The sequence below is a fragment of the Lepidochelys olivacea genome (genome assembly GCF_965140295.1).
Source record: "Lepidochelys olivacea isolate rLepOli2 genome assembly, chromosome: 10".
NCBI lineage: Eukaryota > Metazoa > Chordata > Testudines > Cheloniidae > Lepidochelys > Lepidochelys olivacea.
In genome coordinates this window covers 30,666,902-30,688,726 of record NC_140420.1, presented here as the reverse complement: position 1 = coordinate 30,688,726, position 21,825 = coordinate 30,666,902, and the positions used below count along the sequence as shown (strand labels likewise).

Here is a 21,825-nt window from a genome sequence, read left to right as displayed (position 1 = left end):
CCCCCACCTCCAGGGGAGCGGGGCAATGTGGCTCCTCTCCCCACCTGCCCCGCCGCACGTGTCACAAGCGGCGGAGGAGCCGGAGCTGAGTAGAGGGGAGCCCGGGATCGGGACAGGAACCGCGGCTGGTAAGGGACCAGCTGCCCCGGACAGCTCGGCACTGGGTGGGCGCCCCTGGTCCACCCCCCTCCTCGCAGCTGACCCGCCCCCAGCCACTCTGTTGGTTACTATCCCCTCTGCAGGGGTGAGGATGGGTCTGAGATCAGGCTGGGGGCCCACAGGTGGGATGTACAGCCCCAAACACCTCACTCCAAACACTGTGATAGCGTTACACAGTCTCTTAACATTACCAGTATCAGTGGCTTCTGGTGAGCGCAGTTTCTCAAAACTGAAATTACGAAAAAATTATTTGAGGTCCACCATGTCTCAATCGTTTGTCAGGACTGGCATGAATTTCAATTGAAAGGACCATCGCAAAAAATGTAGATTTCACTGAATTATTAAAAGACCACACAAGTATGAAAACCAGAAAAATTCAGTTCATATAAATTCTTTTAATGTATGAGAAACTGGGCGCACGGGAAGACACTAACGTTTTTCATTACAGTGTACAGTTGAACCCGAATTGTTTGTAATTGTGATTTTGTTAAAATTAAATGAGTACACCAGAAGGGAATTGTTTTATTTCACTAACTACAAATTCTCTGTTTTCATTTTTGTAAAATTTTAAACAGGCAAAAAAATGGCAAAGTGCAAACTTGTGTAAAAGCCAAAAAATGGGGCGGGGGGGGCAATTTTTTTTTTGCTTGGGGCGGCAAAAAACCTAGAGCCAGCCCTGGCTTTGTAGCTGTCCTTTGCTCTGGCTGTGCCATAAGCAGGGTCTCAGTGAATAGCAACAGCACAGAGAGCCAAGTGCAGAACCAACTCTGCCAGCCTCAGGACCCCCGGCGGGGGCCATGCGGGGTGGGCTGGAGGAGGCGGGGCTGGGGTGGCCCTGCCAATTCTCTTGCCACCACAAAGTAACTCCCATGGGAGCCATCGCAGCAAGGGGCTCTGGAGAGGAGGGTGCTCATGGATGGCCAGCCCTGTGCCAAGGTCCAACCCGCCCCTAGCGTTGCCAACCCTCCAGGATTGTCCTGGAGCCTCCAGCAATTAAAGATTAACATTAAATTAAAGATTATGTCCCTGTGATGAAACCCGAATGGGCAACCCCACGCCCCCGACCCTCCCGGAGTCAGCCCCTGCTCAGCTCCTGAACTGGCTTTGCCTCCCGGAGAGAGAGATTCTGGTCTCAGTCCCCCGGCGGTAAATCCGGAGCGACTCCGCTGAAGTGAACGGGGTTCACACAGGGTGGGGGGAGCCACCAGCCGAATCTGCCCCCCACTCCCCAGGATTGCGCTGGCAGCCGGGCGGAGGGGGGGCTGGATGCCCGGGTGCCCAGCGCAGCGCCAGCGGGCGGGACCCGCCTCGACGGGGCGCGCGGGCGGCCCCGGGCAGGCAGGAGGGAGGGGGCGGAGCGAGAGGCCGGCAAGGGCGGGGCCGCGGAGCGCGGTGCGGGAGCGGGGTGGCGGGGACCAGCCGCGCAGTGCCGGGGACGGTGCCAGGCGCGCAGGCAGCGCTGACCGCCCGCGCCCGCCGCTGCTGCCCGGCACGAGGTAAGAGCGCGGGGCGGCCCCAGCCCGGGGTCGGTGCTGGGGGCAGGCGGGGAGGGCCGGGCAGGGCGCCTGGCTCCGGACCCCAGCGGTGCCACTGCGGGACGGGGTTGGCAGGTGCCCCGGGCGTCGCCTTCAGCCCGCGGCTCCGGGGCTTCCCGTCGCTGCCCCCAGCCTTGCTCCGCGCCTCCCCAGCCTCCGGGCTGCGCGCTCGGAAAGGCTCCGGAGTTTAGCCCGCGGCTGGCCAGGCTTTGCCGGGGGCCGGCTGCGCTCCCCCGGGAGCGGAGAACGGGGCTGGGGTCCGATCGGCTGTCGAGGGTTGGAGGAGGGGGGCAGAGTAGACAGATCCCCTCGCCCACTCCGCCCCTGAAGTGAGGCGTTACAGCTGGCTTGTGCCAGCCCTACCTAGCCCTGAGGTTGCCCCTGCTATTTGGTCCTCCTGGGGCCACCCCCAGTGATGGGTTACCCGCAGCACAACACCCCCTTGCCACCCCCCATGAGATCTGACAACGCCAGCAGCTTTGATGGCCCACGGACCCAGGGGCTCGACTCTTGCCAGCCAGCTCCGCTTCCAAGGGCCAGGCAGAGGGAGGTTGGGTGGAACAGACCAAGACCCTTGCAAGCTCTTTAATGGGCGGTGAAGAGACAGAAGGCCCACAGGATGCCACTGAGCGGGGATGACGAGCCACGTGATTGTCCATGGTGCCCTCTGGGCAGGGCCGGCTCCAGGTTTTTTGCTGCCCCAAGCAAAAAAAAATTTGGCACCCCCCCCCCCTTTTTTTGGCTTTTACACATGTTTGCACTTTGCAATGTTTGTTTTGTTTTTTGACTGTTTAGAATTTTTTTTAAAAAATTAAAACAGAGAATTTGTAGTTAGTGAAATAAAACAATTCCCTACTGGTGTACTCATTTAATTTTAACAAAATCACAATTACAAACAATTCGGGTTCAACTGTACACTGTAATGAAAAACGTTAGTGTCTTCCCGTGCGCCCAGTTTCTCATACATTAAAAGAATTTATATGAACTGAATTTTTCTGGGTTTCATACTTGTGTGGTCTTTTAATAATTCAGTGAAATCTACATTTTTTGCGATGGTCCTTTCAACTGAAATTCATGCCAGTCCTGACAAACGATTGAGACATGGTGGACCTCAAATAATTTTTTTGTAATTTCAGTTCTGAGAAACTGCGCTCACCAGAAGCCACTGATACTGGTAATGTTAAAAGACTGTGTAATGCTATCGCAGTGTTTGGAGTGAGGTGTTTGGGGCCGTACATCCCATCTGTGGGCCCCCAGCCCAATCTCAGACCCGGCCTCACCCCCGCAGAGGGGACAGTAACTGACAGAGTGGCTGGGGGGTGGGTCAGCTGCGGGGAGCGGGGTGGACCAGGGGCGCCCGCCCAGCGCCAAGCCGCCCGGGGCAGCGGGTCCCTTACCGGCCGCGGGTGCTGCCCGAATCCCGGGCTCCCCTCCACTCGGCTCCGGCTCCTCCACCGCTTGTGACATGTGCGGCAGAGGCAGGCGGGGGGGGAGGAGCCGTATCGCCCCGCTCCCCCAGTAGCAGGGGGCCAGGGCAGGGACCTGGTTGACTGAGCGGGGCCAGGGAAAAAAAAGGATGGCCGGAATGCCGCCCCTGGAAATGTGCAGCCCTAGGCACATGGTTGCTTTGCTGGTGCCTTGAGCTGATCCTGCCTCTGGAGGTGTTTGCAGGAGGCTGGAGACAGATATCTGGTCAGGCAGGGGGTGGGTGGGACTGGGGGAATCTTGGCTAGCTGGGGAAGGACTCTGCTCTTGGTACACTTTAGGACAGGGTGGGCAAACTTTTTGGCCCAAGGGCCACATCTGGGCATGGAAATTGTATGGCAGGCCATGAATGCTCATGAAATTGGGGTTGAGGTGTGGGCGGGGGTGAAGGCTCTGGCGTGGGTCCAGAAATTAGGAGTTCAGGGTGCAAGAGGGAGCTTTGGGCTAGGACAGGGAGTTGGGGTGCAGGGGTGGTGATGAGGGCTCCGGCTGGGGGTGTGGGCTCTGGAGTGGGGCTGGGGGTGCAGGAGGGTGCTCCGGGCTGGGACCAAGGGGTTAGGAGGGTGGGAGGGGGATCAGGGCTGGGGCAGGGGGTTGGGGCTCCCCCTCAGGCTCCTATGTGGAGGTGCAGCTAGGCAGCTCTGCGTGCTGCCCTCTATGCAGGGGCCACCGCTGCAGTTCCCACTGGCTGTGGTTCCCAGGCAATGGGAGCTGCGGGGGCAATGCTTGGGGCAGGGGCAGTGTGCGGAGTCCCCTGGCTGCCCCTATGCGTTGGAGCCGGAGGAGTACATGTCGCTGCTTCCGGGAGCAGTGCAGAGCCACAACATGCACAGAGTGGGGCAAGCCTAAACATTTTGATTTTTCAATTCATAACAATTTTGTTTTGAATTTTACTTTGATTTTGGGGTTTTTTTTAAAGTTAAAAAACCTCAAAAACTGCATGAAACTGTGTGTGTGTGTTGGTTTGAATAGTGTTTTGTTTGACCCACAACGAATTGTCTCTCAATGTTTTTGGTAAAAAGAAAAGGAGTACTTGTGGCACCTTAGAGACGAACCAATTTATTTGAGCATGAGCTTTCGTGAGCTGTAGCTCATGAGCTGTAGCTCACGAAAGCTCATGCTCAAATAAATTGGTTAGTCTCTAAGGTGCCACAAGTACTCCTTTTCTTTTTGCAAAGACAGACTAACACGGCTGTTACTCTGAAACCTGTCAATGTTTTTGGTGCGGCCAGTGAATTGAAGAAACTCAGTTATTTGCATGAACCGACGTTGCAAAGGAACATCTGCACGTGCGCATGAGTGTAGCCCAACTGCCCTCCTGCACAGGCCCGGACTTTTGTTTTTGCTGGTGGGTGCTCTTCTCTGCCCCCTCCCTTCCCCACCCATGCGAGAGGTGGGTGGGATCTCAGGGGGAAGAGGCCGAGCGGGGGCTGGGCTTTGGGACAGAGCGTGGACAGGGCCCTGGGGGTGTGAAAGAGGCTGAGTAGGGCGCAGAGCACCCACAGAGTCAGCACATATGCCCTTGTGCAGGGCCGGATTAACCTTTTGTGGGCCCGGCGCCAAACATATTTGTGGGCCCCCATGGGGGCAAGGGAGCATAGAGTGGGGAGGTTGGTTCCCAGAGCAAGGGGCCAGCCAGGGGCAATGGGGCACAGCATGGTGGGGCCGGCCCCACTCCACCCAGCCCAGTGCCAGGGTACTGTATACAAACCAGCAGTTGCCAGATGCACACTGGCCTGCCCAGCCCTGTGCTGCCAGTGTGCCCCCTCCCCTCGGGGGTGGGCCCATGCTGTGCCACACAGCCCCTGACTGCCTATGCCCAGCGTCCCCCGGAACTGCCATGCCCAGCAGCCCCCCACACAGACCCTCCACCACAAATGCACAGTGGCCTTCACACCACCACCCCTGCCCAGCACCCCCACACACATCCACACCACTACTGCCCAATGCACTTCCCCACAGCCCACCACCACAACTACACAGCACCCCACTCAGACCCCCCACTGCCCAGCATCCCAACACACAGACCTCCCCCAATGCCCCCCAAGACACTCCCCACTGGCCACAGCCCCCAACACCTCCAGAGACCCACTCCCTCACACCCAGCCCCCTGGCCACACTCAGCAGCCCTGCTGGAAGGTGACGGCATCTGCCAGGCTGAGCTGGCAGCGCGGCCAGGGCCGGTCCAGTGCCAGGGCGGGGAATCACTCCGGCCTCCCGGGAGTGGCGTGATTAGCCAGGGCAGGGTCTACCCCTGCCCTGGCCGGACTCCCTCATGACCCACTTGCCTGGAGATATGGCGACCATACGTCCCCGTTTTGCTGGGACAGAACTTAAAAAGGGAACTGTCCCGGCCATCCTGACTGTTTTGACAAAACCAGGCATTTATCCTGTTTGCTCTTGCCAACTGATTAGTTGGCAAGAGCAAATGAACAAATGCCCAGTTTACCAAAAAAGTCCAGTGCGCCCCCCTAGCGGGGTGTGAAGGAACGTGTGCGTGTGGGGGGTGGCGACACAAGATGTCAGGCAGCAGGGTTTGGGGGGTCAGCCCCAGCCAGAATGGAGCTTGGGGGGGTTAGCGGCCAGCCCCAGCCCCTGGCAGCGGTGTGGGGAGGTTGTCAGCCCCAGCTCCTGGCAGCGGTGCAGGGAGCTGGGGTGAAGGAGGGGTCAGCCCCTGTCCTGGCAGCAGCATGGGGAGCTCGGGGGGTCAACCCCTGGCTGCGGCGTGGGGAGCTGTGGAGGAGGGGTCAGCCCCAGTGGCAGATTTAGAGTTAGTGGGGCCCTGCGCTGAGCTTCATTTTTGGGGCCCCTCCTTGGGACCCAGCCAAGAAAAAGAACATTCTCTCTTATCTCCCCCTGGCCCCCGTTTTTCATTCTCCCCCCCCCCCCATAAGTAATAGCAAGTAAATGAAGTAACTTATTTTTCCACAGACCACTTGAAAATCGCTGGGGGTCTCGGCGGACCACGTAAAGACCTTTCCAAAGGTTGTTTGTACTGTTAGCTAACGAATGTAAAGTGCTTGGGATAAGAGCCCTCTAGAAAAAACATTGGGGTGCAGGGTCTGGCCAGGACTTACAGTGCGGAGTGGTGCTCAGGGCTGGGGGTGCAGGGTCTTGGAGGGAGTGAGGGTGCAGGAGTGGGCTGGGGGTTTGGGTGTGGGGTCTGGCCAGGACTTAGGGTGCAGGGGGGGCTCAGGGCTGGGGGTGGAGGGTCTGGGAGGGAGTCAGGATCCAGGAGCGGGCTGAGGGTTGGGGTGTAGGGTCTGCCCAGGAGCTAGAGTGAGGGAGGGGGCTCAGAGTTGGGGCAGGAGGTTGGGGTGTGGAGCGCTTCCCTGGGGCAGCTCCCGTTTGGTGCGAGGGGTGCGTGGGAATGGGAGGGGTGCAGGAGCTACCGTTTGGTGCTCAGGGTGTGGGGGGGCTGGATATGTGTGGGGGGTGCAGGAGCCAGGGCTGTGGTAGTGGGGGTGTGTGAGGGGGTGCAGGACTCAGGGCAGGGGGCTGGGCTTGTAGGGGTGCTCCCAGCCTCGGGCCCTGAGTGGCTCATGGAAGGGGTCTGGAGAGGGTATGTGTAGGTGGAGTGTGGGGGCCCCACCTTTGCTCCGCTCTTCCCCAGGGCCCTGCCCCCACCTCTTCTCCACCTCCTCCCCCAAGCGTGCTGCGACCCCATTCCTCCCCTTCCTCCAGGTGCGTTCCTCCCCTTCCTCCAGGAGCACCGGCAAACAGCTGTTCAGCACAGGATCGGGGCAGGAACAAGGCAGGCTCGGGGAAAGAGGCGGGGGGAGCTTGGCTGCCGGTGGGGGCAGGCAGAGCCTGCCCTGCAGCAGGATCCCCAGGAGTCGGCAGGATCAAGCTTCTGCCCCCGCAGGAGAGAGTGGGGGCGGAGAAGAGCTGGCAGGGCCTTGGACTGCAGCCCAAGCAGAGCAGGCTCGGCCGGGACCCCTTTGGAGCCTGGTCCCGGCGCCATGACACCATTGTAAACCTGGTACTGCCCTTGTGGGTCACTATAAGGGATCGAATCCAGGACCTCAAGTGCTAAAACCATGAGCCTTTAGCACGTGAGCTAAAGGAGTAGCTCCTCTAGTGAATACATATCCTAGACTTTTATCCTTTGTGCACCAGCCACTAGCGAAGGACTCATCACTCACTGAAGAGCAGGTTAGAGGTGCATGCCAAAACAAACAAACATGGGACACTCTCACATTCATGTCTAGGCCTTTCTGTCTCAGAGAGATTTGTACCAGTGTAGCTACTTCACTTATGCATTCCTGCAAACCCAGAGTGTAAATGTGCTGTGCCGCTGTGAAAAGGGGCTCACTAGTTTCAAACAGCTTCATCGGTGTGGCTACACCTGTACAATTATCCACCCTATAGACTGGGGTGGCCAAACTCACTGGCCTTCCGAGCCGCATACGATAATCTTCAGAAGTTTGAAGGCCGGAGCACACCTGCTCCACTCCTGCTGAAGACCTGAACCCCGGCAGGTGCGCCCTGCAGGGCTGAAGCCCCAAGACCTTCCTCCCCCCTGGACAGACGCCCCTACCCCACCATCCCATTGCGAGACAGAGGTTCCGATCTCTCCCCCTGCCGCCCAGTCTGGAACACGGAGAACGCGGGGGGTGGAGGAGGCTTGCAAGCCATATTTTAATGGTAAAAGAGCTGCATGTGGCTTGCGAGCCACAGTTAGGCCACCCCTGGTATAGACAAAGCCACATCTGCCTTTCCTTCAACACGCACAGCCCATGAGAGTGGCAGATACAGCCCTATGCTTTTCTGTATTGGTGCTGTTCCCCAGGTGGGGGCAGCAACACTTCAGATAGTCATAGCACCTTCCCCAGGAAGAAACCTTGAGAGCCCATCAATTCCCTGGGCGAGGGAGAGAAAACAATGGAGAGATCTTGACTCTCTGCAGAAGTTGACAGATGGGGCACCATACCTATTGGGAATGAGATAAAGGTGGGAGACATGCTGTTGCTGCAAACAAGTTTACTGGTACGAAGGTTTGCAGAAAGGAGATAAAGGGAGCTTGTGGGTTTGAAATAAGGATTACTATTTGCAAAGCGTATCCTTGCAGGCTTTCCACCGCTCCAGTGAGGCTACAAGTGGCTACATTTTCTTTGCAAAAAGCATCCCACTTTAATAAGTATAGGAGATCAGCTTGTGAGATTTCAAGCTTCTGGATTTAAATGCTAGCCCTGATTCAGCTTCAAACGCCAAACCTTAATCCAGAAGCACATGTGCATGTTTCCAAATACTATCTACACAGCACAGACACACTCCATTCTCATCATCACTCATCAGGTCTGGGGTTTATTTTAATCTCAAATAATTTCCCAGCCATTATGGCTGTGCAGAAACCCTTCCAAAGGAGCCTGGTGCAGTGCTGTGCAGCCAGATAACCTCTGAGGTGTGAGCTGCCCTCTTTAGTACAACCATTAACTCTGAAACCTAATGATCACTTTAATAGCAACATTGACTATTGACTACTTCACTGCTGGTCCCTTTAGCAGAAACATCTCCCTACTCTGGGATAGGGTAGAGGGCCACCATTTCACCCCACTCCCACACATACCCCTCAGATCTCTTCAGGGAATCAATCCCCAAGCCCTCACCCCTTCCAGTGAGATGGTCCAATTCCCATACACAATGTTACGCTTTCAGGCTGAGCGACCTGTTTTAGAAGCAGGGAAACCATACAAAACACAAACAAGAAGAGCAAAGTTGCCGTGTGTGGGAGAGTGAGTGCCCACATCTCTATAACTCACTGCATCAGCTCAGAGCTGCCCCTATGGACAGGCCAACTCCTTTACATTCACTGTCGGAGAGAGGCATTTATAGCCCTGTGTTTTGTGGCACTACAGTTAATCTAGCAGAGCAGGGGCGGGGGAGAAGGAAAACCACACTGTGTATTTATATAGTGTAATAAAACTCCCTGGCTTTGTGAGTGTGTTGATTTACCATGAGAGTCTCATTGCTGTCTGGGAGGCAGAGCTGCTGCAGAGGCCAGTTTGCGTAGATCCCAGCTCCTCCATCCCAGAACAGGGGAGCCCTGCTTTATTTGTGCTGGGGGCAGGCAGGGCTCCCCAAGGAGATAGTCTCTCCATCGCTGTCTTTCCAGGAGCATGCCCGGGTGTGTGCTGCAGCTTGATTCTGGATTCAGAGGCATGGGGGGAGGGACTGAGAGCAGAGGCTCGGAGACGGAGCCCAGTCTCATGCCGTGTATTCTCTGAGCCAATAGTAACCAGTAGATTCTGCTGAAGAGCACTTGGCCATAGAGTTGTTAATGGGGTCTCATCCTCCTACTCCAGTCACACAGAGTCAAGGGCTCTGGCTACTGTCTTCCTCATTAAGATCTCTTCCCTTTCCCTCTCTCTGCACCCTCCAGGTGTTCTCCCCTGAAGGCAGGATGACAGAGCACGAGGACTTTGCCAGCCTGGCTGGGTACTGGAACACCTCAGACAGCTCTCAGTTCAGCCCTGCCAGCGTCATCATCCCAGTCATCTTCTCCCTCATCTTCCTCTTGGGGACGGTGGGCAACAGCTTGGTGCTGGCAGTGCTGCTTCGCAACGGACAGATGGGCCACAACTCCACCAACCTCTTCATCCTCAACCTCAGCCTGGCCGACTTCTTCTTCATCATCTTCTGCGTCCCCTTCCAGGCCACCATCTACTCACTGGAGGGCTGGGTCTTCGGCTCCTTCATGTGCAAGGCCGTCCACTTCTTCATCTACCTCACCATGTATGCCAGCAGCTTCACGCTGGCTGCCGTCTCAGTGGACAGGTAAGCAAGGCTGAAACCTGCCATGGGGTTGCTGGACCCTACCAGATGCCCTGTGCCTGGCCTCGGGAGTTTGGAGGCTCAGAGAATGGGGAAAAGGGGGCTCATCACCACCAGGTCAAACCCAGCTTGCACCAGAAATGACTTAATGCTGTCCCCTCTGTGGCCTGTGCCAAAAAAAAAAAAAAACGCACCAAATGTTGGGAATCGTCAAGAAAGGAATAGATAATAAGACAGAAAATATCATATTGTCTCTATATAAATCCATGGTAAGCCCACACCTTACTGCATGCAGATGTGGTTGCCCCATCTCAAAAAAAGATATATTGGAATTGGAAAAGGTTCAGAAAAGGGCAACAAAAATGGTTAGGGGTATGGAACAGCTTCCGTATGAGGAGAGATTAATAAGACTGGGACTTTTCAGCTTGGAAAAAAGTTGACTAAGGGGGATATGATAGAGGGCTATAAAATCATGAGTGGTATAGAGAAAGTAAATAAGGAAGTGTTATTTACTCCTTCTCATAATACAAAACCAAGGGGCCACGAAATAAAATTAATAGGTAGCAGGTTTAAAGAAAACACAAGAAAGTATTTTTTCATGCAACGCACTGTCAACCTCTGGAACTCCTTGCCAGAGGGTGTTGTGAAGGCCAATACTATAACTGGGTTCAAAAGAGAGCTAGATAGATTCATGGAGGATAGGTCCATCAATGGCTATTAGCCAGGATGGGCAGGAATGGTGTCCCTAACCTCCATTTGCCAGAAGCTGGGATTGGGTGACAGGGCATGGATCACTTGATTATAACCTGTCTGTTCATTCTCTTTGGGGCACCTGCCATTGGCTACTGTCAGAGGACAGGATACTGGCTTGATGGACCTTTGGTCTGACCCAGTATGGCCATTCTTATGTTCTAAAAGGGTTGGAGGAATGTAGTACAGTGCCTGTTAGGTGTCCCCTTCACAACCCACGTTCTTACAGGCCAAGGAGGTGGAGCCACTATGCTCTCCACCCTAGATGTGGCCCTGCCAGGGCAGCTGGGTCGGGAAGCTTGTGGTGCCACTGCCTGTGTTTTTCTAGAGGAAGGATGGTCTAATGGTTAGGACACTAGCCTGGAACATGGAGGGCTGGATTCAATTCCCTGCTGTGCCACAGACTCCATCGGTAACCTTGGGCATATCACTTAGCAGCTCCGTTCCTCAGTTTCCCCATCTGTGCAATGGGATAGCAGCAGTGCCCTCCTTCACGGAATAAATACATTAAAGCTTATGAGGTGCTCAGCTGACATTATTAGGGGCTAGATAAAGTGTCTAAGATAAATAGATTCTAGCTCTGTGGGTTAAGAGAGGACTTGCCTTTCCACTGCTGTCAGACCATCACTGAAACACATTGATGAATGATCAGTTTAGAAGCCCCAAGATCTGTGCCAATAATACATTGCACACCTGGTGCATTCAAACTGTGGGCTAAGCTCAGTTCCTGGTGTAATCAGTGATGACTCGGTTGTCTCCAGTGCAGTTGTGCCTGCTTATGACAGGGCCTAATCTGGCCCTAGCTCTGTCTAATAAGGGACCCAGTGTCATATCACAAAAATATTAGGCCAGATCCTCAGCTGGAGTAAGTCAGCCAAGCTCCCCTGACATTAGCAGAGCGATGCTGATTTACACTAGCTAGGGATCTGGCCCATTCTGCCTTAAATGCAATTCAGTGTGTACGTTCAATGCAGAATTCTGAAAGCATGGTTTGGTTCAAGCTACGTATTGGGCCTGATTCTGATTTCATGTGGACATACAGCAACATGGCTCCAGTGCCTGCAGCTGAGCTATTCCTCATGTACACCTGTGTAGCAGATCAGAATCCGGTCAATTGGTTTGAGACAGGACATCTGCCCAGTTTTGGCTGCACTGCCCCAACTTCCCCCACTGTTTTGCACGTAGGGGTGAAATACATGTTCTTCCTATGGATCATGCTTTGGCTTGGTTGGATCACCTCATCTTTCCTGTTTGTTACGTTCACTGCAGGTGGGGAGTAAGGATGGCAAATTACCCCTGTGATTAAGAGACCCCCACACTGATATCAGGGACTGAAGATTGCAGGACTCTTGACACCGTTCTGACAATACATCGATTGGTGCTATATATTTACAGATCAATCGATCGGGTCCATGCCTCAGTTTCCCTATCTGTAAATTGGAAATAATGATAGTGAACTTCTTTGTAAAGCACTCTGAGATCTACTGATCTCTATAAAAGCTATATTCTATATACAGGTAATTAATGACTATTGCTATCTTACGTTACATATCACTTCTTTCTGAACCATCCCAAACTACTTCCCAAGCTATATAGGAAGCACTATACCAATCAACTGGAATTCTTTGAGGGGGTCAACCAACATGTTGACAAGGGTGATTCAGTGGATATATTGTACTTGGACTTTCAGAAAGCCTTTAACAAGGACCAAAGGCTCTTAAACAAAGTAGGCAGTCATTGGATAAGATGGAAAGTCCTCTCATAGATCAGTAACTGGTTAAAAGATAGGAAACAAAGGGTCAGTGAAGAGAGGTAAATAGTGGGGTCTCCCAAGGATCTGTATTTGCACCTATGCTGTTCAACATAATGGGAAAAACGGGTGAACGGTGAGGTGAACAAGTTTGCAGATGATACAAAATTACTCAAGATAATTAAGTCCAAAGCTGACTGCAAAGAGTTACAAAGGGATCTCACAAAACTGGATGACTGGGCAACTAAATGGCAGGTGAAATTCAAAGCAATGCACATTGGAAAACGTAATCCCAACGATACATACAAAATGATGTGGAAATAGCTAATTTAGACCCTTCTAGAAAGGAGTCATTGTGGATAGTTCTCTGAAAACATTCACTCAATGTGCAGTGGCAGTCAAAAAAGCTAATGGAATGTTAGGAACTTTAGGAAAGGGACAGAGAAGACAGAAAATATCATAATATAAATATATATAATATAAATCCTTGGTATGCCCACACCTTGAATAATCTATGCAGTTCTGGTTACCCCATCTCAAAAGAGATTTATTAGAACTGGAAAAAGTACAAAGAAGGGCAATAAAATGATGAGGGGGATGGAACAGTTTCTATCAGAGATGAGATTAAAAAGACGGACTGTTCATCTTAGAAAAGAGACGACCAAATGGAGATATGTAGGAGAACTAGGGGTCACCCAATTATATTAATAGGTTTACAACAAACAGAAGGAAGCACTTCTTCACACAACACACAGTCAAGCTGTGGAACTCGTTGCCAGGGGAGGTTGTGAAGGCCACAAGTATAATTGGGTTAAAAAAGAATTAGGTAAATTCCTGGAGGAGAGGTCCATCAATGGCTGTTAGCGAAGGTGGTCGGAGACATAACCCCATGCTCTGGTGTCCCTAAATCTCTGACTGCTTAGGGGACTGGATGACAGGGGATGGATCACTTGATAACTGCCCTGTTCAGTTCATTCCCTCACAAGCATCTGGCATTGGCCACTGTCAGAAGACAGGATACTGGGCTAGATGGATCATTGGTCTGACCCAGTATGGCCGTTTTTATGTTCACTTCACTCACCACTGAAATACCACCTCTTCTATAGGAATGCCCGCAGCAGTTATTGGAATTACTGTAGTGCCAGGAACCTAGTTAGGGACCAGGATCCCATTGTGCTAGGTGCTGTCTGGGGGTAAGAAGAGAAGAATAGCATCCCCAACTGAAATGGCAAGGGGCATTAAGATAGCCCAGAACTGGACCAGGACCTCAGGGACACAGCCCCAGCACTCCTGAAAAAGAAGCTGAGAGAACTTTGATAATCAAACGTAGCCAGGTGCTTAGTTTTATATCTGATAGTGACTGATAAATCACTCGGACCACTTCCCACAGCACTTACTGTAAGCCATCTTTGGAGGTCTCCCACCCAAGTACTGGCTCAAAGCTGACCCCAGGTAGCTTGTGAGATCAGACTGAAGCCTAACATGAGGGGATATGGCTGATGGTACTTTACTGCAGATGGAAAGTAGAAGTTCAAGGAGTTGCAGTGGGAGACGGCATCTCTCTAGCTAGCTCAGATCCAGGGACAGTCTCTGAAAACCCCTACAGCTCCCCAGCATGCGCCCTGGCACAGCGTTCTGCTCACCTGGTTTCAGCTTATTCTCCACCTCTCCTGCTACATACTGTTGCTGCTGAAGAACGTGGTTGTGTTCCACCCACTTCAGCACAGGATGAAGCCATCCTTGTACCTCGTCTGGGAAGTGCTTTTGGAGCTTTCCAGATGGACGGTACAGCAGAGACACGCTATGCTACTGCTCGGGATGACCTTTTGTGCTGGCTGAGTTATTGTCTTGGGCTGTCGGCTGCGCTCTGTTGCCAGGAATGAACTCCTAAGGCACAGCGCGTGGCAATGAGCATCAGTCCCTACTTGATGAGGACAGGCTTAGACTGGAGCACTGAAGGGCTTGTGCCTGCATTGACAGCTACTCCCCCTTCCCTGCAGTCTCCTGTGCACAAGTCCGCTAGGATCCCAGCTGTCTCCCTTCCTAGCTGTCATCCGCACCAGGGACCCCGCAGGGACTGTCACACCAAACATGTTTCAGCTCTCCTGGGGTGCTGCAGACAGATGCTCCCACTTGGCCGCTCTCCCTACTGATGCGTGTGAGGGAGCTGGGCTCAGCGCTTCTCCTGCACGCCGCTCTGCTCTTTCAGCCTCCCGGCGCCTGCTGGAGAGCCAGGAGCAGCACTTTGCATTGTGTGGTTTAACCTGGAGGTGCACTGGTGCAGCGCCAGGGGAGGACAGGCAGGCAGCAAACTGTTGCTAGGACATTTATCAGCCCCAGAAACCAGCCCAACACTGAGAGGAAGAGTCATCATTTTTGGGACCTCCAGCTCCCCATCTCTGGGCCAGCACAGTCAAGGCCCCAATGAGCAGATCTACCTACCTCTGGGCCAGATCCAAACCCCATGGAGATAAATGGAACGACCCTCATTGACCTCTTGTGGCTGTCAATTGTGACCCATATCCCTATACCCATCCCATCCCTGGAGTGTCCAACAACTTAAGGATCCCAAAGGCCTCAAACCAAGGCTCAGGGCTGGGCCTGAGTTTGATCAGATCCCAGCCTCAGTCTCAGCCAGTCAGAGGCACAAGCTCTTCCTTTCAGCGGGGGAGGGACCCTGTGTCAGCATGGGCTGCCATTTGAGGGGTTTGGCCCTGTCCTCCCCTGCTCCAGCTGGGTGTGGGAGAGCCATGGAGGGAACGTGCTCCATCCCTGGGGAGAGAGAGCATCGTGTGTTACTCCTGAGTGGCCTCCCGAACCTCACCTCTCTAGCCAGTGCTCAGGGAACTGGGCCGAGCCTTCTGTCTGGAGGGAGGGGAAGGAACCCGGGTTAGAAAAATACTGCTGTCCAGGAAGAATCCCATGAGGAATCAAAATGCTGCCCTACACAGGGCCGTATTCTGAATGGGTTAAGAGGGTTCGGCAAGGTGAGGACCCTTTCTTAGTGATGTCACACCCATTTGCTGAGGCTGGATGGAGGCAGAAGGGGAGAGAGGGAACCACTGTCACAGGACAGCAGGAATCCCACAGCGACTGCGTGTCCAAGGCAGAGTCCTCCACACCCCTAGCTACTGCCCGTTTGTTTTCATTTACAGGTACCTGGCCATCCGCTACCCACTGCGCTCCCGGGAACTGCGGACCCCCTGCAACGCAGTTGCCGCCTTGGCTGTGATCTGGGGCCTCTCTGTGGTCTTCGCTGGTCCATACCTGAGCTACTACGACCTGATCGAGTGGGAGTCCAGCTACATCTGCATGCCCGGCTGGGAAGAGTGGAAGCGCAAGATCATAGACACCAGCACGTTTGCCTTCGGCTACATGATCCCCGTGCTGATCGTCAGCCTCTCCTACACCAGGACCATCAAGTACTTGTGGACGGCCGTGGACCCCCTGGAGGATATGTCAGAGTCCAGGAAGGCCAAGCGGAAGGTGACCAAGATGATCATCATAGTGACCATCCTCTTCTGTCTGTGCTGGCTGCCCTACCATGTGGTGATCCTGCGCTACCTCTATGGGGACTTCCCCTTCAACCAGGCCACCTATGCCTTCCGGCTGCTCTCCCACTGCATGGCCTACGCCAACTCCTGCCTCAACCCCATTGTCTATGCCCTGGTCTCCAAGCACTTCCGCAAGGGCTTCAAGAAGGTCTTCAGCTGCCTCCTGAGGAAGAAAGCCCGCAACAAGGTCCATGTGGTGCATGCTGCCCACACAGTGCCTGGCTTCGAGGCGGGCTCCACTGAGGTATCCCAGATGAACGAGAACAACGGGCAGCAGGACGGGTGCGAGCTGGATGCAGGATCCCTCTTGGTCCAATCGGGCTCCTCTAGGCCCCTTCACCTCTCCTAGCAGCGAGGTTCCATCCTCTTGGGCAGCCGTGCTGTGTTGCCAGTGGCAGGGAGAGGCCTCCCCTTCTCGCTGGATGATAGAGAGGACACGAGGGACAACCCCAGAGAATCCTACTCCTAACCCTGGACTTAAATTTCTCCTGGCATGCCACAGGCCTGTTGTTCTCCCGAGCCCCCAGACAGGGTGCAAGAATGGGCCTGCCCGTGGGAGGGAACAGACCCCAGTTTACACCGGAGCCACAGCCCTGCTAGACTAAAGCTCATTGGACCCAGTTTTTGCGAATGGAGCAGAGACCAGCAGCACCAACCCAGCTCTGATTGTGTCTGGGTTGGCTGTCAGTGCTCCCTGCTCCTTAATACCAGCTAACGCCCATCACTGCCTTGCTCTAGTGTAGTCCTGTCTAGGCAGTCCTGCTTTTTGCCTCATTTATGTGGCTTCTCGGGGTTAAAACATCCCCTCCCATCTCTAGTTCATGACACAGTGTCTGGAGGCAGATTCCCAACCCTCTGATCCATCTGTCAGAGGTGAGGGGCATTGCTCAGAGAGGAGAGCACAGAAACACAGCAGGCAAAGCTGCCTGGGCCTGCTCTGTCCATCTTTCAAACACGCCCTGAGGGAACAGACAGGGTCGGCCCATCCCTCAGCCTCTGCTTGGGGCACTGTTTTGTACCACTCCATTTGCCATGTGCATTTGCAACTACCCCACTGACTTCATTGTACCAGCCACGTGCTTGGCCCTTTGCTCCCAGGACCTTGGCCATGTGCTCATCTTTTGATCCATGATACCAGCCCACCTACTCCCCCACCCGCTCTGTGCTGCCCACCATGTGCGTGGTGTTCACCTTGCAATACCTGACACAAGGTCACCACCTGACCCTGTCCCAGGTCTAGGTGCTGGGAGCATCATCAGAGCACAGCCCTTGTGTGTGAGCTGCTCGTTTCCCCTGCGCTCACTGTGCGACCTTCATCAGCACTTGTGTTCCGCATAGCAGGGGGGACCATAGCGTGCAGACAGTCCAGAATCTATGCTGGTTTATTGACTATGCCATGGCCAAGCCAGTCACCATAACCGGAGTGTCCTTAAAGCAAGTTGTATTCACGGCATGGGTGCACGGCTGCCTGTGCGCGTCTGCTTCTGGTGCTCACCATTCTAGTGTAAGGGGCTCTCCTTCACACATGGAGCACTGGGGTCTGCGTGAGGGAGACGGGGCTGTACATACTGTAGAGGTGTCTTTCTAACCCCCAGCAAATAAATATGTTTTCCTAATTTGGGAAGCAACAGGGCCTTTGTCAATATTTCTTGTGGGATGGGCCCCAGCTGCAAAATCCAAACCTGGGTTTGGCTCCCAGAAGGTAAAAAGGAAAACAGGAGACGACCTTTTGAGCGCTGGATCAGCCTCTTCCCCTCCACCCCATTCCTCTCCACCCAGCTCCCAGGAGTGCCAGATCCCTGGGCAGGCAGCCCAGGGGGTAGGGAATAGATGGCACTGCTTTGTGAGAACCCTGTGCTTGGCCCATGCCATGTTGTGTGGATCAACCCCTCCCTGGCCCCCACAGCACATGGCAAAGCGCCTTCCTCAGATCAAAGACTTTTCAGTCTCCTGCCAGCCTTCACCTGTGTAAAGTGCAGAGTGCACCAGGCTAGCAGACACCTGCAGGGCCACCTTCTCACCTGGTGTAAATCAGAGCTCTGCTGAGCTACACCAGCTGAGGATCTGGCCCATTGGCTCTGCTATCCACCCAGCCCTTCATCCTCTGGCTACAGCTCACTTGCTTTCCTGACACAAACACAGTTAGCTGACAACCTGGTTGACAGCCAGGGAAAGCTGGCTCTAGATCCCATGAAGGAGTCGATGGGATGGGCAGGATAGAGGAGCCCAGGGTTGAGGTGTTCACGCTGTTCGAGCTCAGGAGGGGATGCAATCACAAAGCTCAAGGGGGTTGCGGACAGCAGTTGTTGGAGTAGGAGGGGGTATTGCCAGCTGCTTTCTTTCCCTGTTTCTTGGATGCCATAAATCATGGTCACCCCATACATGAAAGAGCCAATTGCAGCAGCACCTTCTGTGAAGTATGGTGGGAACTGGTGCAGAGGCCTCTGGGGCACTCCTAAGGTGGAGCAATTGAGAGTTAATCAAAGTGGGGTCATCTTATAATTGGGGGAAAGACACCCAGAAAGGAGAAGGGTCAATGGCAGAGGTGTGACTATAGCCCATATCTCCCAACTCCCAATACTGGGCTAACCCAGGTGCTGTTCAAAGCCGTGAGGGGACCATTTCCCTTCTGCAAATGGGTTGTCTGCTGATTCGACTGCCAGACCATTCACCCCTTCCCCCGACTCCCCGCCCAGCAGGACAGGGCCTCTCCTGTGCCATGGCCCCTCCACTCCACATGGTTACGGACTGCGAAGGGAAGGCAGAGAAGAAAGCCCCAGACGAACGAGAACGAGGCCAGCCGACAGAGAGGGGCCATGTGCCATGGAAGGCACACTGCTGGCAAGCGCTTGGTGAAAGAGAGCAAAGAGAAAGGCAGGGCAGAGGCAGTAATTACTCCAGTTGGCTTGTACTGTCATGCAGGCCCCATGACAGTCGCACACACTCCCTACCACCACTTGAGGAGAGAGCAGTGGTAATTGGGTCAGCAGCGGTGAGAGATGAAGGGTCCCTGCTCAGCATCAGACCAGAGCTGCTGGCAGTGTGCAGATGCCTCTCCCTCTTACTTCACCATCCTGTTAAAACAGTGAAGCACGGTGCAGTTCAGAAAGCAGCCTAGCCCCAGTGCAAAGCCCCGCTCGCTCCTGCTGGTCCCAACAGGCTGTGGAACAGAGCAGCCAGACAAGCACCATCCTGCATCCTTCAGCTGAGCCCAGCAGCAACCAGTGGGGGCTGCTGGCATTCAACTGAGGATGTCACAGCGCCACTGTCCTTCAACAGCCTGCGTCCCCGCCCGTTCCAGACAGTCACATGCACACACACACATCCCAAGTCACACTGCACCACACACAATGGATCCCCTTCACCCTGACAAACGCATACGTACACCTCTGCCCCGGCTCTCACCTCCTTCACACAGGAGGGGCCTGGGCCTGACAAAACATGCACTGTGCCCCTGTGCACACAGGCACATTCACGCACTCACCGAGGGACGCTAGAGACAGACACTCTACAAACCCATTCACGCACCAGCCCCCTGATGTATGTCCACAGGCAACCTGCCCCTCCCCTCTGCAGGTAATATGCAACACGCCTGAAAAACTACCCATGCAGAGAGTGGCACCTGCCAACACTTGGAAACATTCACACACACATACCGCACCAAAACCCAGCTCCTTCGCGACCTAGGAATAGTACTTCCAGCTAGTCAACCATCCCCCCACGGCATACAGAGACACCCAGCACCAGTCTGCTCCTTATACACATGCCTGTGGTGTCAGGCATGCAGCACAAACGGAGCCCATTGTAGACCTCAGCATCTTTCCTTGCAACACTCCTGGGCATTGCAATGGTGCCTCGTTGTTTCAGCCCCACTCCAAAAGATTCTTGCACCCTCACCTGTGCCGTCTGATCAGCATCACTCTCTTGGTTGGCCTGTCTCCTTTGCCCTTCTCTTCAAAACGCTCAGGGGGTTTCACTCCAATCCCTCACAAACACAGCTACTGATATTTAACCCCTCACCACCTGCAAAATCCGCTCCTTTCATTTCCCCCGGTTTGCTACCCCTGCAGATTTTGTCAAAGCCCCTTGGAGGGTCAAAGAGAAGCAGGTGCTCAAGAGCAATGGGAACTGCTAGTGTTTGGTCTGTATGAGATTCACCCCAGCACAAAGCTTGTGACCCCAGGACTCCAGTGGTGTGGCTGGGCCCCTGCCCTGGGGAGAATTTCTCCCTCCCAGGAGCACAGGGCTATGAAAGATCAATATCCACTGAACTGGACTCTCAGAGATGGTACTGAAAGCCCTCGGCACCCCCATATTATAAAGGTATTTATGAGTACAGGCCAACACTCAGCACAATTTCAACCTGCCTCTGCTGGGGGAGAGGTGCCTGGGGATGCTTTTGACATACAGACGTTAGGGTTTCTCTTGGCAGAAAGGCTAATTAAACAGCTGATAAATATTAATAACACCAGGTTCCCAGAGAGGGTACAACTGGGTCCAAGAGATTTATTAGGAGTCAGCTGCTTTATGGACTGGAAAGATGTAAATGGTGTGGCTCCGGAACAAGAGCTGCTTGGTGACTTCTCCAGATTCCTTTTTGGTTTTGCAAACGTGCCCCCAACCCCTAGGCAGAGGTGTCTCCACAGCAAACTGCACAGTCAAGTAGCTTTAATTAACTGATCGGCAGCTTGTAGAGACAACCCAGAGCTGCTGGGTAAAGATACGGAGCAGTGCTTTAGGAGTCACTTTATTACAGAGCTGCTCAGAAGCTCCCTAGTTAAAGCTGAAACCCACTCCAGGCCCTATAGAGTCATCTTCCTCTAGCTTGGGGGGGAGAAAGGGGGAGGGGGAACGAAAACTCCCACCTTTGAGCTCAATAAATGTTCTGGCTCCTCCCACGCCATCGGACTATTGCTGGGCAGAGTTGGCAGGAAGTTACTCCAGAGGCAAGTGACGAACCCTTCTGCCAAGTGGAGTTGGCAGCAACAAGTGCCAGGATCAATACCTAAGGGTTCCTTTTGACCTCACAACCCAGAACTGGCTCAAGCCCCAACCCAGTAAAACTAAACACCAACCCTGGGCACCACCAAGAGGCAATACTTCCCCTCTCACAAGCACCAAGTCTGTGTAGGGAAAAGAAAACTTTTAATAAAAGGGGAAAGGAGCCCAGCATTAATTTGGGAAAACACCACAAGCATGATTCGAAGACAAGTGACCAGAGTACGCTGAGCAGCGTCCTTTGCCTCAGTCTCTCACCTGGTGGTGTGAAAGTCTGACAAACAACTGTTCCTTTCACACACTACTCCCCTCTCCCTCCACTGCACCCCACTCACAGTTGTTGCCCGTGGTCAGTGACAACCCAGAGTTCAGAGGTGCGTTCACATGAGTTCACCTCCCACCCCAGGAGGGGGGTAGAAAAGGCGTCAAGCAATGCCTTAGCAGCTGCTGCCTCAGCGTTTTCTGTGTCGGCCGCTCTGTGTCTGCCTCCACTCACTCCGGAGCTACTTCCCTGTCAGCTGCTGTACAGTCCTTCACTCTGCCACTGCCCTCTACTGCAGCCTCTGGGCTGGGGTCTGGAGCGCCCACCACTTAACACAACTCTCAGTGATTTCAGCGCTCAGTGGGGGACCCTCACTGCTAGTGCAGGCTGGGCTGTCTCTTTTCCCAAGGACACTGTCCCATAAGCAAGGTTTGACACTTAGACCTCGTTATCAGTGATTTCAGCTCTACTGATCCACAACAAAAGACTTTTAATTGAGTTTTAATCAGCTCTGCCCTTAAACAGTGGAGAAGGAAGAGGGTCAAATGGTGTCTAGGG

General features: G+C 53.9%; 1 protein-coding gene across 1 annotated transcript; it reads left to right on the top strand.

The window, feature by feature from the left end:
- The first annotated feature begins 1,568 nt into the window (after positions 1-1,568).
- On the top strand, positions 1,569-17,596 carry LOC311527073 (galanin receptor 2b-like). Its single transcript, XM_084640690.1, has 3 exons — positions 1,569-1,655; positions 9,562-9,956; positions 15,609-17,596. Exons 2-3 carry the CDS (start codon positions 9,583-9,585, stop codon positions 16,354-16,356), a joined length of 1,122 nt encoding a protein of 373 aa, XP_084496816.1. The 5' UTR covers positions 1,569-1,655; positions 9,562-9,582; the 3' UTR covers positions 16,357-17,596.
- The last annotated feature ends 4,229 nt before the right edge of the window (positions 17,597-21,825 follow it).